Source organism: Taurulus bubalis, assembly GCF_910589615.1.
Source record: "Taurulus bubalis genome assembly, chromosome: 13".
Taxonomy (NCBI): Eukaryota; Metazoa; Chordata; class Actinopteri; order Perciformes; family Cottidae; genus Taurulus; species Taurulus bubalis.
This window is the reverse complement of record NC_136601.1, coordinates 10,228,723-10,248,438: the sequence shown is the minus strand read 5'-3', so window position 1 is coordinate 10,248,438 and position 19,716 is coordinate 10,228,723. Positions and strand designations below refer to the sequence as shown.

The 19,716-nt window shown below is 40.6% G+C and overlaps 3 protein-coding genes across 4 annotated transcripts; 1 reads left to right on the top strand and 2 right to left on the bottom strand.

Moving 5' to 3' along the window:
* Window positions 1-1,499: 1,499 nt before the first annotated feature.
* Window positions 1,500-3,310, bottom strand: mid1ip1l (MID1 interacting protein 1, like). The gene is made up of 2 exons (XM_079228448.1): window positions 3,224-3,310; window positions 1,500-2,757 (listed from the first exon to the last, which is right to left on the bottom strand). The coding sequence occupies exon 2, from the start codon at window positions 2,670-2,672 to the stop codon at window positions 2,175-2,177; it is 498 nt and encodes a 165-aa protein (XP_079084574.1). The 5' UTR covers window positions 2,673-2,757; window positions 3,224-3,310; the 3' UTR covers window positions 1,500-2,174.
* A 1,767-nt stretch (window positions 3,311-5,077) lies between these two features.
* On the bottom strand, window positions 5,078-10,812 carry tspan6 (tetraspanin 6). Its single transcript, XM_079228743.1, has 8 exons — window positions 10,624-10,812; window positions 8,203-8,391; window positions 8,042-8,116; window positions 7,844-7,948; window positions 7,367-7,522; window positions 7,167-7,250; window positions 5,990-6,074; window positions 5,078-5,776 (listed from the first exon to the last, which is right to left on the bottom strand). The coding sequence occupies exons 1-7, from the start codon at window positions 10,708-10,710 to the stop codon at window positions 6,006-6,008; spliced, it is 765 nt and encodes a 254-aa protein (XP_079084869.1). The 5' UTR covers window positions 10,711-10,812; the 3' UTR covers window positions 5,078-5,776; window positions 5,990-6,005.
* A 1,736-nt stretch (window positions 10,813-12,548) lies between these two features.
* On the top strand, window positions 12,549-18,723 carry srpx2 (sushi-repeat containing protein X-linked 2; the record flags this gene model as incomplete). 2 transcript variants are annotated; one of them, XM_079228352.1, is made up of 10 exons in its annotated part: window positions 12,549-12,672; window positions 14,910-14,981; window positions 15,154-15,345; window positions 15,874-16,050; window positions 16,355-16,478; window positions 16,567-16,688; window positions 16,788-16,967; window positions 17,074-17,207; window positions 17,316-17,437; window positions 18,543-18,723. In XM_079228352.1, the coding sequence occupies exons 1-10, from the start codon at window positions 12,627-12,629 to the stop codon at window positions 18,721-18,723; spliced, it is 1,350 nt and encodes a 449-aa protein (XP_079084478.1). In that variant the 5' UTR covers window positions 12,549-12,626. The 2 variants fall into 2 exon arrangements, with proteins under 2 accessions (XP_079084478.1, XP_079084479.1); XM_079228353.1 differs by lacking the exon at window positions 12,549-12,672 and adding an exon at window positions 14,412-14,527.
* Window positions 18,724-19,716: the final 993 nt, after the last annotated feature.

Below are 19,716 nucleotides of genomic sequence, written 5' to 3'. Positions count from 1 at the left end.
TGTAGATGAATTGTGTCACCATTAAGCAGAGCTCGGCGATACGTCTTTAGTGTTTATGCTAACCAGCCGCTGGCTGTAGCTTATTATTTAACAAAGATGGTATTCAACTTCTAACTCGTGGCAATAAAGTGAATAAGCAGATTTCCTAAAATGTTGATCTTTTGCGTTAAGTTTGGGCTCACTAGTAAATCAAATAAATGTAGATTCGATTGCCGTGTTTTTAAATCAGTTTAAAATTGTCTAATAGAAAATCCTTTTTTTATTCACAATCTGGCCAGCTGTCACCAGTTTAGTTGACCCATTTTATCTAAGTGGGCTGAGGCACACTGACCAGCACAGCCATTTTGATTTGCAGCCATTTGTTTGGCCCATTGTGAGTGGAAAAAAGGCTGCAGCCTCCCACCACAGGGCTCATGCAGCACGTTTTATGCAAACTCTTAAACCCTGGTGTGATCAGAGGAGCACTAGTTTGTTTGACCACGTCTGCCCTCGACTTTTTTTCCTGGATGCCCTTCATCACACCACAATCTCATCGCCTCTGTGCCTTGGACAGAAAAAAAAAAAGAGCCATTGCGACCGGATTGGCTGCTTGTGGTGGAGCTGTTGCTAAGGGGAGGGTTTCACTCAGTGATGGATGGATGTGGCAGCTGGTGAGAGCCAGTATGAGCAACATGTATATCAATTTAATGTTTCATTAACAGTCCTCTGCCATCATGTTCACTGTGACAAAGTGAAATATGCGATCAATATCCTCTTAATCTGGGCAAAACCCTGCAGGTTTTTTTAAAATTATGTTCTGTGCCATCCGTTTTGAGTTTATTACCTCACCCAAATAAAGTCTTATCACTTCTGATGGGTCAATGCACTTTACAGCATTTATAACAGTCAGTTGTTCGCACCATTTGAGATGATTAGTGGACTGTAAATGTCAAAAATATTTTAACACTGGCAATAAAACAAAAACGGGATGTGTGCCGAGGGGTTGGTTACATCTGGATACGTGTCTGCCAACATGGCCTCAATTTAATTTGTCTTAACCCTGTATAAAACCCAGTGTTACCATTCAAAAGTTAAAGTCTGCTTGTGGCCATTTTCTAAAGAATGCAAACCAAATAGTTACATGCGTTAAAAATTTGTGCAAAATTGCGGGAACCCCACCCACAAATATTTGCTTTACTTCACCCTGAAGGTCAAACAAGCTGCAGAATATTCTTGCAGGAGAGTTGCCTTTCAGCACAACTGCAATGACACAAAATGCATTCAGTTAACAAAATCTGCTTTAGAGCTGCGACATCTTTAAATAGTCTTTAGGTAAATCCTCAGCAAAGCACTTCAACATTATATAAGCTGCTAAACGTGCCCTACAGAGTCAAGTCGCTAGTTTACTAAATGCATCATGACACATTCCTGTGTAGCTACAAGCACTGAGAAAGGGGTTCACTAACTGAGCCGCAACACCCTCAACATCCTTCCTGTTCGCAGTGACAAACAAAGCAAAATAAAGTTTCCAATTATTTATTTCAGTTTAACCGTTTCAATATAAAATTTGAAATATTCAAGGACAGACAAATTAATAATTTCATCATGAACATCTCGATTAACCATTTAAGCAGTCAGACAATGGGGAGTAACTGAACAGGGCATGATGGGTATAAAAAGAAAAAGTCAAGGCACACCATGTTACAGTAATACCAAGTGGAACGATTTAAAAACCTCAGCAGGTTTACGAGACCGTCAGCGTTAAAATTGTATATAAACAAAAAAAGGAGGGACAGAATAACCAGCATTCAATTTCTCCTACAGTCAGAAACCTTTTATTCACAATCTGGTTACCAATTCATGTTCAAACTTGAAATGAAAAAAATAAGGGAGGGATAATGTAGATAAACTAGTGCTGCGCTTCATGTGGACTCGGGAACAGATTCAATAAACCTCGGCCACACAAAGTGTCCCTCTGCACCGAGACAGAGGGACACGTGCAGGCGTCACTGGCTTCAGGTGTGTTTTGGTCGGGGAAGGTGGTGTCGCTTCTCAGGAGTGAGAGAAGTCGCCCTGGTTCACTGACCATTAACAGCTATCAGAAGAGATTTGGGGTGGGGGGCCCTCAACACTTCCCATTGTGCAGGTCAAGCAGTCCAGTGGGGGGATGGGATAAAAGAAAAATGTAGTGACTTCTATCTCATGAAGTTTCCACCTCCAATCTCCCTCTTGTACCTGTTGGTGAGGTGGTCGGCTTGCATTGTGAGCTTTGACAGAACTCCAAACAGTCCCCTGAGGTGATAGTGAAACTGGTTCTCCAGGTCCGTGTTCTCGTCCGGGAGGATGCCCCCGGTGACCTGCTGCTGCTCCTCCTGCTTCACCGCCATCTCCAGGAAGCTGGCGCCGCTGCTCATCTCCCTCTTCAGCAAGCCCCACTCCATGTCGTTCTTTATGGACTTGAGGAGCAGGTAGTGCTCGTACATGTCCCGCTGCTTGTTTGTACACGGCGGCTCGTGGTTTTTGTTGTTGTTGGGCTCCAGCTCGCTGGCCGCGCGCTCCTCCAGTGGCACGTCGCGCAGCAGGCTCGGCACCATGATGGTCTCGTCCATGTTGTTGGCGGCGGCTATGAAGCGGTGCATGACGTTGATGAGGGAGTGCTTGTTGGTGGCGGAGTCCTGGCTGATCTGCATCATCTTGAAGGCTTTAGGGTGGCTTAGTTACGGCGTAGGTGTTGATATTAAGGCAGAGCTGCTTTGGTGCTTTAAGGAGGTGGCTGATCTGCAAGAGGAAGACGGGAAACATGAGGATGTAGCAAAAAAAGGGCACAAAAATAAATTTGCTAAACTGCTGCAGCTAAGAAAAAGAAAAAAAAAAGCTATGCCTGATGTACTTTAGATTTACACATTCAGCATGGACGCAAGGAAACCAATAAAACCCGCCACACACACTTTGGTGCAGCCAGGCAGGAAATGTGATGAAACAGAGGCAGTTTGTGTCTCATCGCAGGGCTTACTGTAGCACCCTTCCCCACCCCCACGCATTTCGACAAGTTACATGAATAATCGCCATCAATTCGGCACATAGCAACAGCCGAATAATATTATGACCGTGACTTCCTGGTATTAAAGTGATTCATATGGAACATTATTCGCGTCAGAAGCCATAAATATATAGATTTAAAAAAAAAAAAAGAGGATATTATTCGCGTCAGAGGCCTTACATATCTAAAAAGATGCAAACTGACCTGAACCACGAGGTAACCTGAGGAAGACCGTTTTGGGCGTGCTAGTTGAATAAACCACGTCTCATCAGGTCTGCACACCACCCGCCGGGAAGGAAAAAAAAATTTCCTCAACTGTCTGCCGGCTGAACTCAGATTTTATACCAGACAAGCCGGGTCGGGGTGGAGGATAAACAATACAGTCCGCCCTTCTTGTGTTTTTCTACCGAGCCCATTGGGCAGCTTGGATTTAGGCGGACCCTTAATAGCATCTGATCCAAATCGGACCAATCAGACGTCAGATCACAGCTGCCAGTCAATTACGCACATCCAGGTTTGCCTGTAGCCATCTGCAGCCTCTCCTTTGCAGACCGTTTGCAGCCTGAAGGCAACACCTGAAGGCAGCCTGAAGTCAAGTTCACACAGGGCGATAAGACTGGAAACGTCAGGCGTATTTAGCTTTGCAATAGAACAAAATAAATGCCCGTTCAGTATTGTTTTGCCATTACCTCATGTTTCCACTGCCTCTACAGCGGACTCCGTATTTTTTCTTGCACAGCACTTCCACCTGGTGGTTGGACTATTTTAAATATTTCCCCTCCACATGTCTGAAAAGACACTAATCATACTTTTTTTTTAACAATATAAACCTGTCAATCAAAGTAGATGTACAATAACAATGTCCTACTACAATCTTTAATTATGCCAAAGGAAGGTGTTGGTGTTACCTGATAGTTGAAGCTTGCAAATGCTCCACTGTGTCAACATGAAACAGTGACTAATCCTCAACGCTGAGGCGTCACACCATCATGTTTATCTGCATGTTTGTCAGCAGTGCACAGGTGTATTTAATTAAGTTAATTACGGTGATAGGGCGTAGCAGTGTCAGAGCATCATTGAGGTTATTAGTTACACCTGTGATCCTCCTGCTGTGTGACAAGTCAAACTCTGGAAACAGACAGTTCAATAATATTATTTTTCTCAGTGTGAATCCTTTCTAGAGGCTTTTGGAAGAATATGTATCCATTAAGTTACAGAAAAACTGCAAAGATTAGTGCAAAGTCTAGAAAATATAATCTTCTGCAGAAATAGCTTTATTAATCTATAGTTATCTTGTCAATAAACCCTCTACATTTCTTTTGTGATCCTTTAGATCCCAACAAGTTAGTCTTGACTGTAGGATTTATTTTGTTAACATGTACACTGTCATATTACCAGAGTACCGAGTTATCTTTGGTGGTATTAAATAAAAATACAATACAAGTACACACCGATTCTAATACAATGACTGTAGCAGAAAACTTGAAATCAAAGACTAACATTGTGACCTTGCATCAGAAAACCTTTGTTTCATAAATTAATTTTGGCTTCATACTCAAAAATGTGCATCATTGTAGTCTTCTCTTCAGCTCTAGCATCTGGAGAATGTGTGTGTACAGTACATATCAAGAAAGACTATGTGGTTTCTGGTTGACATATCCTGGTCTAGATTAGGATAATCTTCATATATTTTAGAAGTCTGCATTACCAAAAATGTTGAAACTGAGTGAATGCATTTCTAGATTTCCTCCAACATTGTCACATTTTCATTTACCGTACACAATATTTGAGAGGAAGTACCAAACCTCAATCAAAATGAATTCATACTAACAACTCTTGACTAACTGCACGGAGACATCTGAACTATCTATCTCTGTTATATCCTTAAACATTGTATTAAAGTTGCCCCGCATATTGAGAAACTAAATTCCTCTTGTATTTCGTATGAAGTCATGTTCATCTGCCAAAACAATGTTGCATCGCTTCAAATGAATGTAGCTTCCAGACATCTGTGGGAGAGACACAGCCTGAGCTGCATGCAGATCTCCAAGCACACAGTTTGAAGATACTAAATGTAATCTTTATTTTTTTTTGTCAAGTATTTCACATGCATTCACAGAAGAATAACAATTTAACACTGAAGACTGTGATATGAAGCTGGCGAAAGGAACTGGCACACACGAATGCCGGTTTTCAACACTACTGGCCTACGTCGTCAGTAAGGCTCACTTTCAAGTCCTTCCCGTGAATCACACAAACTTGATTTCAGGTTGGCGACCTCCTCGACCATCTCAAAGGCTTATTTTGGTTTCACAAGCATAGAAATCCACTTAGTGTTGCAGAGACATTTAACATTTGTCTACAGACTTTCTTTTTTTTTAAAGCAGAATTACAAAATAAGGCAGCTGCATTATACAAAGACACAATAAATGTAAATGTTGACGATTGGTCAATTAACGGAAATAAAGCAACATCTACGCTTAATAGAAATCTCTAATTAAATCTCAGGAGTAACAAACGATTTTTCGAAATGTCAAGGTCCCTTTGAATTTTTGGTCAGACTACACTGCAGATAACGTCCCGCTTTGGGTTTCCTTTCACATTTTTCCCCATCTGCTCATGTGTCATTGGTGAATAAAAGAGGAAGCAGTGAGTGTTTTTCCCTTTCTAAAATAATATCAACTAACACAAACACAATATTAAAATCACAGGTGATTCCTTTAACTCAGTTTGCATCAGGAGCTGCCCATCAGAGACCTGCGAAGACAACGAAAACATGTCACCCAGGTTGTTAACCGCCGACATGAAGCAGCTAATTTGTATTTGCATTTGAACATTGGATCCTTAAATCACTGTTCACACAGTGTGCCGAGTACAATCTGTACATGATTTAGTCTCTCAGCTAGGAACAGCAATTCAGAACATTTCACTTCCTCAATATTTAATAACTTTGCAGATAACAAATCTCACCTGAGGAAGGTCACCGTTAGACCATCTCATACTGGTTGTTGGTTATGTATCGAGACAAGCAGCAGGATAGGAATATCCCAATGAGCTGAGAGGAAACACATTTTACAAAATATAGATTAAAACAGACGGAAATCCAACAACAAATTAATCTCAAGGGAAACTACGTGTTTTATACAGTTCACTGTATAACTTAACTGCAGATACAGCTGTGCATAGGGCGACTGCATTAGTGTTGCGCTATAAATAACACAGACTATATTGGATAAACCATTATTCAAAAGTGAAAACGAAGGTTGTAAATGTTATAGGATCCTGCACAGCAACCATCTGGTTTAACTTTGACCTCCTGTACTTAGTTTTACAACGCGATGGTGTATTATCATCAACGTGTTGATGTTGCCACGTTTGCTTTCCAAGTCATAAAATCCCTGCTGTGAAATCTCATTCACTCCTCAATAAATAATAGACACTTAATTGATTCAATAGTGAGCAGTAAAAGGGATTTTAAATACAGTGCACTACTTTAAATAATGGCGTAGCACTAGAACTGTGACTGAGAGGGTCCCAGTTTTGTTTATTCTTGTGCACGAGGGCTTAAGTGACACGATTACAAATTAAAGACTTTAGGAGTCACAACAATTTAAGTGCAACTCCCCCCTCAAACCCTGATGGAACCCTCTCTATCGCTGTGCAGCAGGTGTTTTTAGTACATATTTACGATAATTTTCATCTTTTAGACAGTATGCCATTTATAGCAGACAGAAAATGAGGGTGACATGAAATGTCCCCCACCACTCAAACGATGGTCAGTGTGCCTTTTAAACAGCCACCAAGGACATCCCTAAAACCAGAATTTATTTTATGCCTGGTTTCCTGACTGCTTAGGTTATTTACTTATTGGTTAATTTAACAGAGGCAGTGCACGATAAATAAACATTACTGTAATTGCAACGAGACCTATTTCATGCATGTATTTAATATGACAAAGGTAATAAAGTTTACGTTTAACCAAATTAGCCAAAAGGTTAACAGATGTTACAGAATCATCTGCCCAGATTTTTTTTCACTAATACTTTTACAACCAAAAGCTACAAAAACAAGATACAAGGCTGGAAATAAACTAATGATATGTCCCATTTGTTTTGAGACCAAGTATCTGAAGGAACACGTGATGTACCTGGAAGAATGCGATCCCAAAAGAGATCCCTGCGATGATTCCCAGGTTGGACTCCATCACATAGGTCACCTTTGTGAAGCAGCCCTGCAGCCGAAATACACATTTATAGAGGTTTTTAACATTTTCTACAAACACAGTTGGACAATTTTTGACCCTGATTGTTCCTACTGTGTCGTCGTCGTGTGAGGCAGTGAACTCACCACCGTGAACACCTCCGTCGCGGCCTTCTTGGGGTCTTTCAGGCTCTCAGGTGAGCAGTTGGCGCTATCTTTACAGCAGCTGGCAGGAATGCCACTCTCTTTAAAGTAACTTGTGTCGTCCCAGTCAGTGTAATTGTTCACCCCGCAGCAATACAACTATATGGGAATAAAGCCAGCAACAAACTTATTCCAGTAATGCAATAAATCTCTTTAAGCAAAAGAAAATGGGTCAACATTAGTTTTTTTAAATGTAAATGACAGTAGATGTTTTGAATCCTCTACTTGGGAAAACACCTGCAGTGACGAGAGCAACATGCAGAAAAGTTTAAACCACTTCTCTGCTCCATGTGGGTTCAGTGTTGTGTTGCCCTTTTAAGATGTTCTTATATAACCTAGAGTTATTTGGTTTATGCAGTGAGTAACAAGTAAAGTCAAATAAGCGAAACACCATTAGTGTGATGAAAACAGCCCACTTACAGTGCTCTGGATGGCGTCCACTGCAATGCTGCTCTTGCTGCTGCTGTCTGTGCTATTGTAGGTCATCACAGCGTTTTTATAGGCAATGCCTAACTTGGCCTTGATCTGGTGAATTCAAAACAAAGATTATATATTTTAGAGAGCTGATTTGCTCCATTAAAAAAAAAAACATTTGAGTGTTTTGGACGATTAACTGACCTCATGTCTGAAGATAAAGCCTGAGACACCGGCCACGAGCTCAGCCAAGAACACCAAGGTCAGAAACATGGCATACTGAAGGAAGCAATGCATGTGAAACAATTACACACGGTCACATTGGAAAGGGAACATTTCAGGGAACTTGCTGCACCTCCACTGACCAGTTTGAGCATCCATGGGCTGCCGCGGCATGTAGCAAAGCATCCGAACAGTCCGAAAATAACGATGATGGCTCCAGTCCCGATGAGGACATATGGCGCATTGGTGCTTTCCTCCGAGGCCAGAGAGAAATAGTTCTCCAGGCTCACCTTCCCCCACACGCCCACGGCCAGCAGGATGACGCCTGTGAACTGAAGGAGACAGACGGGAGTTAGCTCCGGCATCAATGAGCCAGAGAGAAACGGGTAGGTTTTTATGATCAAATCTACAGTATTTAGTTTGTTTCTATTAATGATTTTAAAAATGAAACGTAACTTGTTTGTTTTGGAGCTAACTTTGAAAGACTTTAAACTAGTTATTGGATGTAAAACTGGAACAAAAGAAAATTGTTAAATATTCAAATCACTTATTTGTTGAGCAAAAATGCCAAAACAGTTACTGGTTTCAGTGTCATATATGAGATTTGATGATTTGCTGTCATTTCTTAATCTTATAAGAGAGTAAATGTTATATCTTTGGGTTTTGACATGTTAAGACATCTTATCATGTCATCTAGGGTTTCTGGGAACTTCTGATGGCCAATATCACAATATTCTGACATTATACAGACCAAAACAATCATATGAATAAATCCAGAAAATATTTGTCTGATTAGTTGTAGCCTAAATTGAAACCCAACCTCACACCACCTTTTCCATCACCTTTGGTGAAAATGCTATACTATACGAACGCTATGATAATACTCGGATATACCAGTGATCTGCACTGAATCTGGCCAATATCAGTAATACTTTTAAATAACAACCATGCTGAGGTAAAAAACACAATTTCCCTCATTGATTTCCGTCTTTAAGTATGTTCTCAGTGGAGGAAATGCAGGTGAAGAGAAGCAGATGAGTTACATGTTGGAGCTCTGACTCACATTGTACAATATGACCTCTAATATTGTTCACAATCATCATATATTTGATAAACCACAGGATTCAGATGCAGCAGATTATCCATCTACAAATTACCTGTCCACATTTGAGTAGAAACACACCTGGGATACCCTGCTAGCCTCAGCTGGAGGTTTTATCATCTCAGCATCGTTTGACTGCTCACACAAGTCATTAGCCGGAGGGGAGGCATCAGCTCAACCAGCCAAGAGCAATAAATTGCCAGATAAAAGCACTGACCTGAACTTTGTGTTCGCAGCAGCGGCCTGAGACGGCTGTTTGCTCAGTACAAAGACGAACGAGGGGGGCGATGCGTCTGCTCTCTCTCTTCAAGACAAGCTTACGTTTAGATTTTCCTGACATGTAATTATGGCTGCAACTGGCAGTTACATTAGCAACTATTCAGACGATTATTGTCTCATTTAATCATTTGGTTAATAAATAATTAGTCTATTAACTGACAAGTCCATCGACAGAAGATTTATCAGCAGCTAGATTCAGTCATTTTTCCAGGTAGAAACACCAAACAGTATCTTGTCTCAGCTTCTCAAATAGGAAGATCTGCATCTTTTCTTTGTCTTAAGTGACAATAAATCTGAATATATTTGGGTTTTAGACTGTTGGGCTATTAGAAAGTGTTGATGCTAATGCTCCAACTATTAAATCAACTCGTCTAACATAGTTTTTAAGTTCGTGCCCAGTACTGTAGATCAGTTGGACACTAAAACTTGAACAACCTTACATTAACATAAAAGCAGAAACTGTTAACATTAAAACATATTGTGATATTTGCCGACATGAAAGTATCTCCATTAATTTACGAAGAATAAAGTTTTAAATAATAAAAACGACAAACATTCCTAAAATAGTGCTTTGAATTTCACTTTTCTTTAAAGGAGATTCCTGTTTTCCCTCAAATGTGTACCAAATGCACGTCTGTTCTTCCACTGTTTCCGACATATTATGGACCAAATGCTTAATCGAGAAGAGAAAGACGGACTAAACAGAGACAGTCAGTGTTTGTTGTCACCCCTATCATTAACTATTTACAGGAAATGATGCAGCTGGAAAATAAAGTTACATCATCAGCTGCCTATAACGTGTTCCGTCAATCGAGTAATGGACTGAAGTTGATCAATAGAAGAACAATACAAAGTGTTAAATATAACCTTCACTTAACAACATCACGTCTAATACCCAAGTTACACTCGAGTTTGTACGTCGATCAAATCTGACCGACCACCACCAAGGTCGCGATACTTTCAACAAGTGGCTTCTTTGTGTCAACAGAAAAGCAATCCCAGTTTTCCACACACATTTAACTCTGTGTGTGTGTGTGTGTGTGTGTGCGTACGTGCGTGCGTGCGCGCGCGCGCGTCGTGATTGCTGGAGTTACGTTGCTCGCCTTGTTGGCAACGCAGCCGCCGCTTTGAGCCCATTGTTGCTCCTTTAGCTCGCAGCCCCCATTCGCGACACGCAGCTCACCCAGAATATGAGGCTGTAGGAGATGAGGAAGGTCTTCAGGCAGGTGATCACCGGCTTCGTCTGAAGCCGTCGAGACGGCGGCGACATGGTTGCGTTTTTACTTTCTTTCAACTGGAGAAGAAGAAGAAAAAAAGGGAGCGACAAGTTGACTTCACACCGCCCTGGAGGAGAGAGGGGGAGACAACACAAAAAACTTCAGGGATAAACCCGGGGAGAGAGCGCGAGAGGGGAAGTGTCGTCACTAACCCAGATCCACTTTCCTGATGGGAAAAACAGCTCCAAACAAGCCAGAGTCAAGTCAGCGGTGACATTTATATTACGTATCCTCATCAAGTAAACATTTCACAATAAAACGGCAAATCAGAAAACACCATCGGTAAACTCTTCCGGTATTGTACACCCACAATAGGTTTATGGTTTTAGGATGAATATGATTTTTTTTCTGCAAAACTGTGCAATTGAATGTTCATGTTAAGTTAATCTTGATTAAAAGTAAAAATGGCAAATCCAAATTATGACATAATGTTACATTGGAATTACATCTCATCATTTTATTTTTAATGAAAGGGTCAAATATTTTGACTCATGATCTTGTACATATGGCTTAATAAATGTAATAGTTTTGCTAAGATAAATTCTGAGATAGTAAATAATAATAAAAAGCTGTAGTACTGCTCATATTTTTAAATAATTTGACTTTCTCTCTTATAATTTTGACATCAAGTCCTCACATCTGCCAAGCTGGAGCAAGAAGAAGAAGAAGACACTTTACATAATAGTTCCCCAAATTATGGTAATTAAAAAGTGTGATATTCGTTGTCAAATTATGATAAGCCTTATTATCTTGTGCTTTTTAATGGAGAGGTAAAACAAAAAAGTTTACTTGCCATTTTATAATTTTCACTCAGCATTTGGCCTATGTGATCATTTTGCCAAATCAAAGTCAAACTATTATATATTAAATAAAGAATGTGGCTCACTAATAGCTCCTCATTTTGAGTCAAGTCAAGTTACCACCTTGTTTTTCAATCTCGAGCTCAAATGAATGCTTTTATTGTGAAGGCAGTAGCGTTATTTCCGGTCTGGTGCTGTCTGGCTTCAAAATAAAATGCATTATTCCTTTGGTGCTTAATTACATCAGCTCACTAGGTAAATACAATTATCCAAACACAGCGCTCATACACGAAGAAATCCTTTATTTATATTACAGCATTATACATTTTAGGTTTCCTGTTCGACAAATTCAAACTAAATTAGACTTTAAAAGTACTACATTAAGTAAATGGACATTATATATATTGCAACATACCTGTGGGATCTATTAAGTATTATGTGTATTATCTGTTTTCATGTCTTTGAAGCACTTTGTATAATGTTTTTTTTTAAAGTACAATATATACATGAAGGATAATATACATTATTATTATTATGACAACAAAGTTACCATTAGGGATAACCGAGGATGGGGATCATATGAGTAGTCTATAATAATCAGGGAAGATAACAAATGTAGCCAATAAATCACTACAGCGATCTCATTAGTGACACAATCAGTCAAATAAATAATATTAAAGAGAACGATTCCTCTGAATATCAATGTATACGTGTATATAGTTTCACGTGTTGTCTCTAACCTTCACTTTCTGGTTTTCTGGGATGTTGGAGGGGCGGGGTTTAAGGAAGTGGCTCAAACATCATGTTTACAATGCAGCGTCGGGAGGAAACACACCAACACAGAAGATCCAACAGCGCCACCAAGTGGCGTCTGACTGTGATGATGAACCAGAAGGATCCTTTTCAAAAACAGCGGAGACTCTGGTCTGACGGGAGCGCCTCTGGTCCTCAGCGGGGATGATTATAAAAAGTTAAGTTTTTTAGAAAGTCGTTTGGTAAACCAATTGTAAACTTTCTCTGGAGCATAACTTTGTACTTTTTTTTCCGATGGACTTTGGGATTTGAACCAACCTGCGCAAAACAAACTTTTTTTCCCCAGGAGTGTCGTCATGACTCTCAACCGCTTTGTTGCTGTGTTCATTTTATACTTCACAGGTAAGTCCAAACAATAAGGAAACACACTTTCTTTAGTCAAATGATCATTTAATTAAAAAAATAAATCTTCTCTAAAACGTACAATAATAATAATAATCTTATTACGTTTGCTAACTAAAGTCACTCAAACATATAACTCCTCTCTAATCCCCGCAGTAGGGAAATGCCTTCAGTTCAACAGTAATAACAACTGTATTAGATGCAGATGTGCTGAATTTTTGTGGCCACTGGTTGAATGCAAATGGAGCCCAATCCTCCCTTCAGGAATTAAGAGCTGAAGTGATGCAGCAGAATCCAGTCAAATGTAACTTAAATTGAGCTTGTAGTCGATCTCTCTGCCTCTTCAGCAGCCCCTCTGCTTTGCTGACCAGGCACTTTAATTACAGCTCGGCTCCAATCACTGCCAGTTAATTACTGAGGAGTCCTCCCTCTGGGCCAAGTGTGCAGAAGCCTCCATTTAATCCTGCGGAGATAATAGCGTGACCTGAGATCCACCCAGCAGCTCAGATGATAAAACAGAGTGATTGAAAGGATGCTGGACACCTTTGTCATTAGAGATAAATGAGTCCTTTGTAACTCAAACAGGCAGGCAGTGACTCATTGCTGCCTCATGGACTCGCTCTGCTTGCAGCGTGCATGTCTGTGAGTAAACGCAGTTCTGTGAGTGCATGATGCACCGTGTGGCTGCTGTGTCAGTGTCTCGGTATTCCACACTCGTAGTAGAAGTATTCAGACCCTTTACTTTAGTAAAAGTACCAGTACAGCAATGTAGAGATACTGCATCACAAGTAAAACTCCTGTATTCAAAATCATATTTAAGTTAAAAAACAGAACTATTGTTCAAGCAACACATATCAAACATTGGTTGCTTTGGGTTTTGGCTGTGGGGAATTTGAACAGGACTATTTTCTGAGATTTTGAGACAAAATGATTAATCCTTAATGAAAATACTCTTTAGTTGCATCCTACTTTTATATAAGCAGTCATGAGTCAAATCCTTAGGAAACCACTGGTTTAATCCTTAACAATGCACTTGAGCCATCTGCTAAATGTAGTTGAGTAAAAAGTACAATATTTAGAAGTATAAAATAGATTAAAATGGTCAAGTTAATTACAAGTACCTCAATTATACAGTTATTGGGTAAATGTGCTTGGTTCCTTTCCAGCGCTGCAGTAGTATTACCTGCATGTAATTACAATTACTGACTTTTAATTGCCATGCCATCATGCATGGCAATTAAAAGTCAGTAATTTTAATGCATGTCACCTGAAGTAATGGCTGTCTCTACTTGGGCCCTGCAGCGCTCACCATCAGACTGATGAGCTTCGCTTGTTTATTTCCTCTGTGACTAATCCTCTGTGAGGGGGACTTGGGAAACATTAGTCTGGGGAAGTGTTACTGAGTGCACATCAGGCTCATTATAAGAAAAAACGCTGACGGTATAATTTGCACATCGCTGGAACAATCTGAAGCAGCTTTCAGAGAATAGAGAGGGGAAGTTGAATGTGATGCATTGTTATCATTATTAGAAACTGTGTTAAAAGTGAACTCGGTTTGTTTGAGGGCCAGAAAACAAAAGGGTTGAGCAAAGGAAGCAGCACAGGAACTGCCTGGAGATGGGGGAGGAGGTTGACAGCCTGGAAAGTTTGGCACTCAGCTCTGAACATGGAGTCATTTTTTTGTGGATTTCAAATGGATTATGTGTCTAAACCACAACTGCTGAGAGAGGAGTATAACAGTGAAAGGGATTTATTGTGCAGAAAGACACAATTTTGAATAAAGGCCACAGTAGTTGGCAATGCATGCCTTCTACTTATTACATGAAAAGAGATGAGTAAGAAGGAAAAGATCCAAGTGAGTAATGAAAACATGCGGTGTTCTAATTTGTGATGAATGTTATTGTTGATCTAAAAGGCCAGAAACACTAAAATATATAGTCTAACATGCTTTCTCTGCACTCATATCAAAATGAATTCCTGTCCCTTTCAAGGAAGCAACATACATTTTATGCCATTTTAAAGGATTTGCATGTTTTCTGACCCAACTCACAGGTTTAAAACCCTCAGGAGTTTCTGTTAGCTTCACTCATTGCAAATCCAGGTGTCTATGGACTGGAATGTTATTGAGCTTGTGTTAAAGGAAACCTGAAAAGAAGTTATGGAAAAGAGGTTGTGCGGTTGGAGAATCATGGTCACATAAGAAATACTAATGGTTTGTCTGATTATTGTTTTTTCAGCTGGGGCCACAGAGTATGACAGCTACAATGACTTTGTAGAAGAAGACTACGCTCCTCAGCTAGACTACAAAAGTGCGTATGAAAAAAACACTCACTCTGGGGTTGAGTGGGTGGTATGACAATATAACACCAGTTAGTATACAGTACTGTTGTCTACTATCACATGTCCTTTTAACATGAAGTATAAGACACTCCAGTACCATTAGTGCTACATACAGATCTGGGTTTTACTCTTTCAACACAGACCCAAACTGGTGTCATTCTCCGGGTCTGACCAATGGGGAGGTGACCTGCCACTCTCCTCGAGGCGCGGCCTACAGGAGCACATTGGACACCCGCTGTGAGATGCGCTGCGACCGAGGATACCGACTGCTGGGGAAGAGCCTTATTCACTGCCTCGCCAGCAGACGCTGGTCTGGCACTGCTTACTGCCGCAGTATGTGGAAGTTGAGACTTTAAATACATATATTAGGAGGAATCGGGTGATATTTTACTTTTTCCTTATTCAAAACACACCATTTGTTCCTTGATTACAGTAAACATGGACCACACCATCTTGCTGTTGTAGAATCTCAACAGTACACAGGATGTGTATTAATCCACCAAAAGTAGTCCCCAACAAATGCACTATTAACTGGTGTTTGAATTACATTTGCTAAGACCTGCAGTGCCTAGCTGTTTCTTTTTTCTTCAAATTTAAGTATTAATTCATGACCCACTTTTAAAGTTTCAAGTCTTCAGTTGGAATGAATTGGGGTGGTTCAGAGCCACAGGAAGACTTGTGAATTTGAAAAGTATTAAGAGACGAACCAACACATTGTTGGTTTTGGTCTTTCACCAACAAAACAAATGCAAATAGACGATCACCAGCTTCATCATTTAAGATAAACTGTACATTGGTTATATGTTTGTTTCCACCTTTTCCCTCAACATACTGTGTGTCTTTGTGATGATGTTCCTTCAGAGATGCGTTGCAATGTGCTGCACCTCATTCCACACGGCAGATACACCTGCACCCAAGGCTTCATGGTGGACTCCAGGTGCACCTTCACCTGCGACCCCGGCTATCGCATCGAGGGGGAACACTCTCGCACCTGTCAGCGCAGCAGGTCGTGGAGCGGAGTGCAGCCAGATTGTGAAGGTACAAATCAAGGTCTTATTTTTGCAGCTTCAGAAAGCAAACCAGAGGTTTAAACTCAAAAGTCTCTGTTGAACGGTCAACTAGAGGGTTAAAATTAACCTGAAGTCATCTGTATTTCTGTCTAGTTTGTCATTATTATTTCACAAGTCTCAAAGTCACACAATAACAAGCACATTTCCTGCTCCTCTGGTTTTTGGACTGAATCCAGAAATGTGGTTTGCTGTCTCTCAGTCTTCATATTCGGCTTTATATGACTGCTACAGTAAGATACATTTCCTCCCTACAAAATCTCTGTTTATTTCAGATACTGATCCTCCAAAGATCAAGTGTCCTCCGTCCAGACTCAAGGTCGCCGAGCCTGGAAAAATAACTGCTATGGTGACCTGGGACCCCCCCGCTGCTACAGATACTGCTGATGAATCACTCAAGTATGTCACTCCTTTCCTTGGCTTCCCTTTCCTGCTCACCTTAAAATGCAATTAAACAGTCAGCCTTCACTGCACTGTCTCTCTGCAGCGTGATATTGGTGGGCCAAAAGCCAGGCACCGACTTTAAAGAGGGAGCAAGCATTATCCTATACAAAGTGTACGATCAAGCCAGAAACAAAGCGGCCTGCAAGTTTATTGTTCGTGTTGAGGGTAAGTTGACCTCCGATATCTGTTTAAATACACATTAACACGGCATTATACCTTGGATCACACACTGGATTTCTTATTTGCATTGTGTCCTCCTTCCAGTGAGAAGATGTCCAGATCTTCCTGCACCTCTGCACGGCTACCTCACCTGCACCTCCGATGGGAATAACTATGGTGCAACATGTGAATACCACTGTGACGGAGGATATGAACGGAGGGGCGTGTCTAGTCGGGTCTGCCAGTTCAACCGCAGCTGGGCAGGAACCCCTGCCGAGTGTGTTCGTGAGTCTGCATCAAAATTCCCATCATGCTTATGGATTTACAGCATGAACACAATAGTATAGGTATTATTAATGTATGGTGCAATGGTGACTTTGTGTGTTTGTAGCAATGGAGATTAAATCAGACGTAAAGACACTCTCCGCTCTCCTGGATCAGTTCTATGAAAAGAGGAGGCTGCTGATCATATCTGCGCCCAACATATCTGACCCGGACTACCAGATGCAGAACATCATGATACAAGTGAGGAAACTATTTGCTACACATGAAACTTCCCCCCAAAAATGATAGGAAGTTTAAAGTAAACAAGAACCTCAAAATCTCTTCCTTGTTCTTTTTTGTTTCAACCAGAAATCAGAATGTGGATTAGACCTGCGACATGTAACCGTCATCGAGCTCCTGGGCTCCCCGCCTCGAGAGACGGGTCGCATTAAAGAAAGTCTGCTCAGCTCTGAAGCCATCGAGGGTTTGAGGTAACGGTTAAACAGCTCGTCACTTGGCCAAATTATACAGCAGTTTTATTGTTCATCCTGTGTGTGTGTGTGTGTGTCTTTATACAACCCCCATTCTCATTAACAGTAAGGGGTTGTTTCTCCTCACGCTCTTTAAATGTCAGGAGCTTCCTAATAAAAAGGAATGCTCTGTGGAAAAAATCCACTTGAAGGATTAGCAATGTTAAAAATAGCAAGATAATAATTTCAAGGTAGCAGTAATGGGATTTTGACGAGACAGATAGAACATCAATAGTAAACACCTGGCTTTGGTTCAATCAGTGAGGGCTTTTTAGTCCACATTTTGCACAAACACGTAGCATGTAGGGACTAGTTTATATTAGAAGAGAGAAAGATATAGATTTTTCCATCAGCTGTAATTGGAGTAAGGGGCGCTGCTCACTTTTTCCAGACTGGAAAATCTCTTCAGTCTCTCCACTGACACATAAATCCCATAGCTGTGGCCCATTGAGGTACATTTTTTGAGTGTAATGCAAAGCACTCTGGGAAATGCAGACAATTAGACATCCCTAAGGTAGAAGCAGTAAAGGGAATTGAGTACATCTGATCAATGCTCTGTAGGGCTAAAGGAGATAACCATAAATGTAAACAAGAGCATTTCAGAGTTGCCGTTTGTGGCCACCTGGTGAATTTTAGTACAAGCATTCCTCTTCTTCTAGCTTTGTTATGGTCTCCACCAACTCATGAGGGAAATATCTGTCTCTTTGGCTGCAAAGCGCTCCACCGTGTTCATTAGCAGGATGCTAATTGTGTCTGTCAGCTGTTACTGAGCAGGTAACACAATGTTGGTTTATCAGAGCTTTTTTTTGCGAGAAACAGCTGCTGCCAAAAACGCCACGAGAGCTGTGAAAGTACACTAAAATAGTCAAGCTGATGACCAGAAAACCCAAATATTGAAGTGAAAGACATTATAAGGCTCCATAGAGCTGAGGGAACCTTTGGATCGGTCACTATTTATACCCCCCTAATTCTTTGTTTTAAACATATAGATTATAGCAGCTTTAATAATATCAAAGTATGAGCAGTTGAGTGTTCCTTTAATAATCCAATGTGTGTATCTCTGTAGACAAGTGTTCAGAATCTCCAGATTCTACTTCAGCATGTTGCTGCTGGACGAGCTCGGACTGGACCGAGAGCGCTTCATCACCCCAATGGCGTCGGGCGAGCTGTTCTCCTACATCGATAGCTTCCTGCTGGATGAAGAGCAGCGAGAGAGACTGGAGCTCCACAGGGACTTCTGCGACTGATTCAATAAACCTTTCCAGTTGCCACAGCGATAAACTAATCAACTCTACTAAACACAAGATGAGGAAAGAGGACCAACAACCAGACTGACACCAGGTCCAGAGGGACATTAGGAGGGAAAAAGGACAAGAAGGCTGTTCCTCATGTTCAAATGTGATCACTTAACACTGAAGTTCTGGCACTGTTTTCTCTCTTAAACGATCCAGAAAATGGACTTCACAGCTGCAGAAAGTAAAACACATTATTGCAAAATGTAATATTTTTTTTAACCATAGATAGAATTAGGTTGGATACATGAGTATTTTTTCAAAGAGCCCTTGTTGTGATCTGATATTTAATGAAAATTAAAGAGGACAATCACTTCAACAACAGACTACTGAGGAACTCGAGTTGACAGATTGTTTATAAATCCAGCTGGTATGGACGCTCAAGCAGTCTTTGGGTTTAGTTAATTTTTTATTGGGTGAACAGAATATTCATGGCAACCTTGAGGTAAACACAACTGCTCACACATAGTTAAAAGTTAAAAATAGACACATTTTATCCATTCAAATAAGGCTTTCATGCAAGTAATATAAATATAATTTATAGCAATTTGTTGAATACAATACCAGAAATGTTGTATAATGCCAGTTTAAAATAACTTGTTTTCCTGTGTAATTCTGTACAATTATATGGAAAAAGGTGAATCATTACAACACGTTTTCTGTGCTTTCTTTTGTGCATGCATTTAAAAATTGCAATAATATATACAGCCTGAATTTTTAAAACGTAGAATGACTGTAAGTGCTCTTAAAATGAATCCAAAGTTTAGTGTTGGGATGTTTTGGCAGATTTTCAACAGTTACACCAGTCCGCAGTGGGAGGGGCGGGGCTAAAGATAAACCCCATACAGGGAGGCAGATGTTCAGCCGGCCAGTGAGCTGTGTGTCTGCTTGCAGTCGACCAGTGTGGAGGTTCACTTCAGATAGACCAGCTGCTGGTCTGATTAAATG

Bases quoted from the DNA above. Each gene is read 5' to 3' on its own strand.
- mid1ip1l (XM_079228448.1), bottom strand. From the start codon at position 2,672: ATGATGCAGATCAGCCAGGACTCCGCCACCAACAAGCACTCCCTCATC.
- tspan6 (XM_079228743.1), bottom strand. From the start codon at position 10,710: ATGTCGCCGCCGTCTCGACGGCTTCAGACGAAGCCGGTGATCACCTGC. The intron at 8,392-10,623 runs GTGAGCTGCGTG...TGTCTCCTTCAG, and splicing joins CCTACAGCCTCATATTCTGG to TTCACAGGCGTCATCCTGCT. The intron at 7,523-7,843 runs GTAAGTGGGCTG...ATTCCCATATAG, and splicing joins TGGACGCCATCCAGAGCACT to TTGTATTGCTGCGGGGTGAA.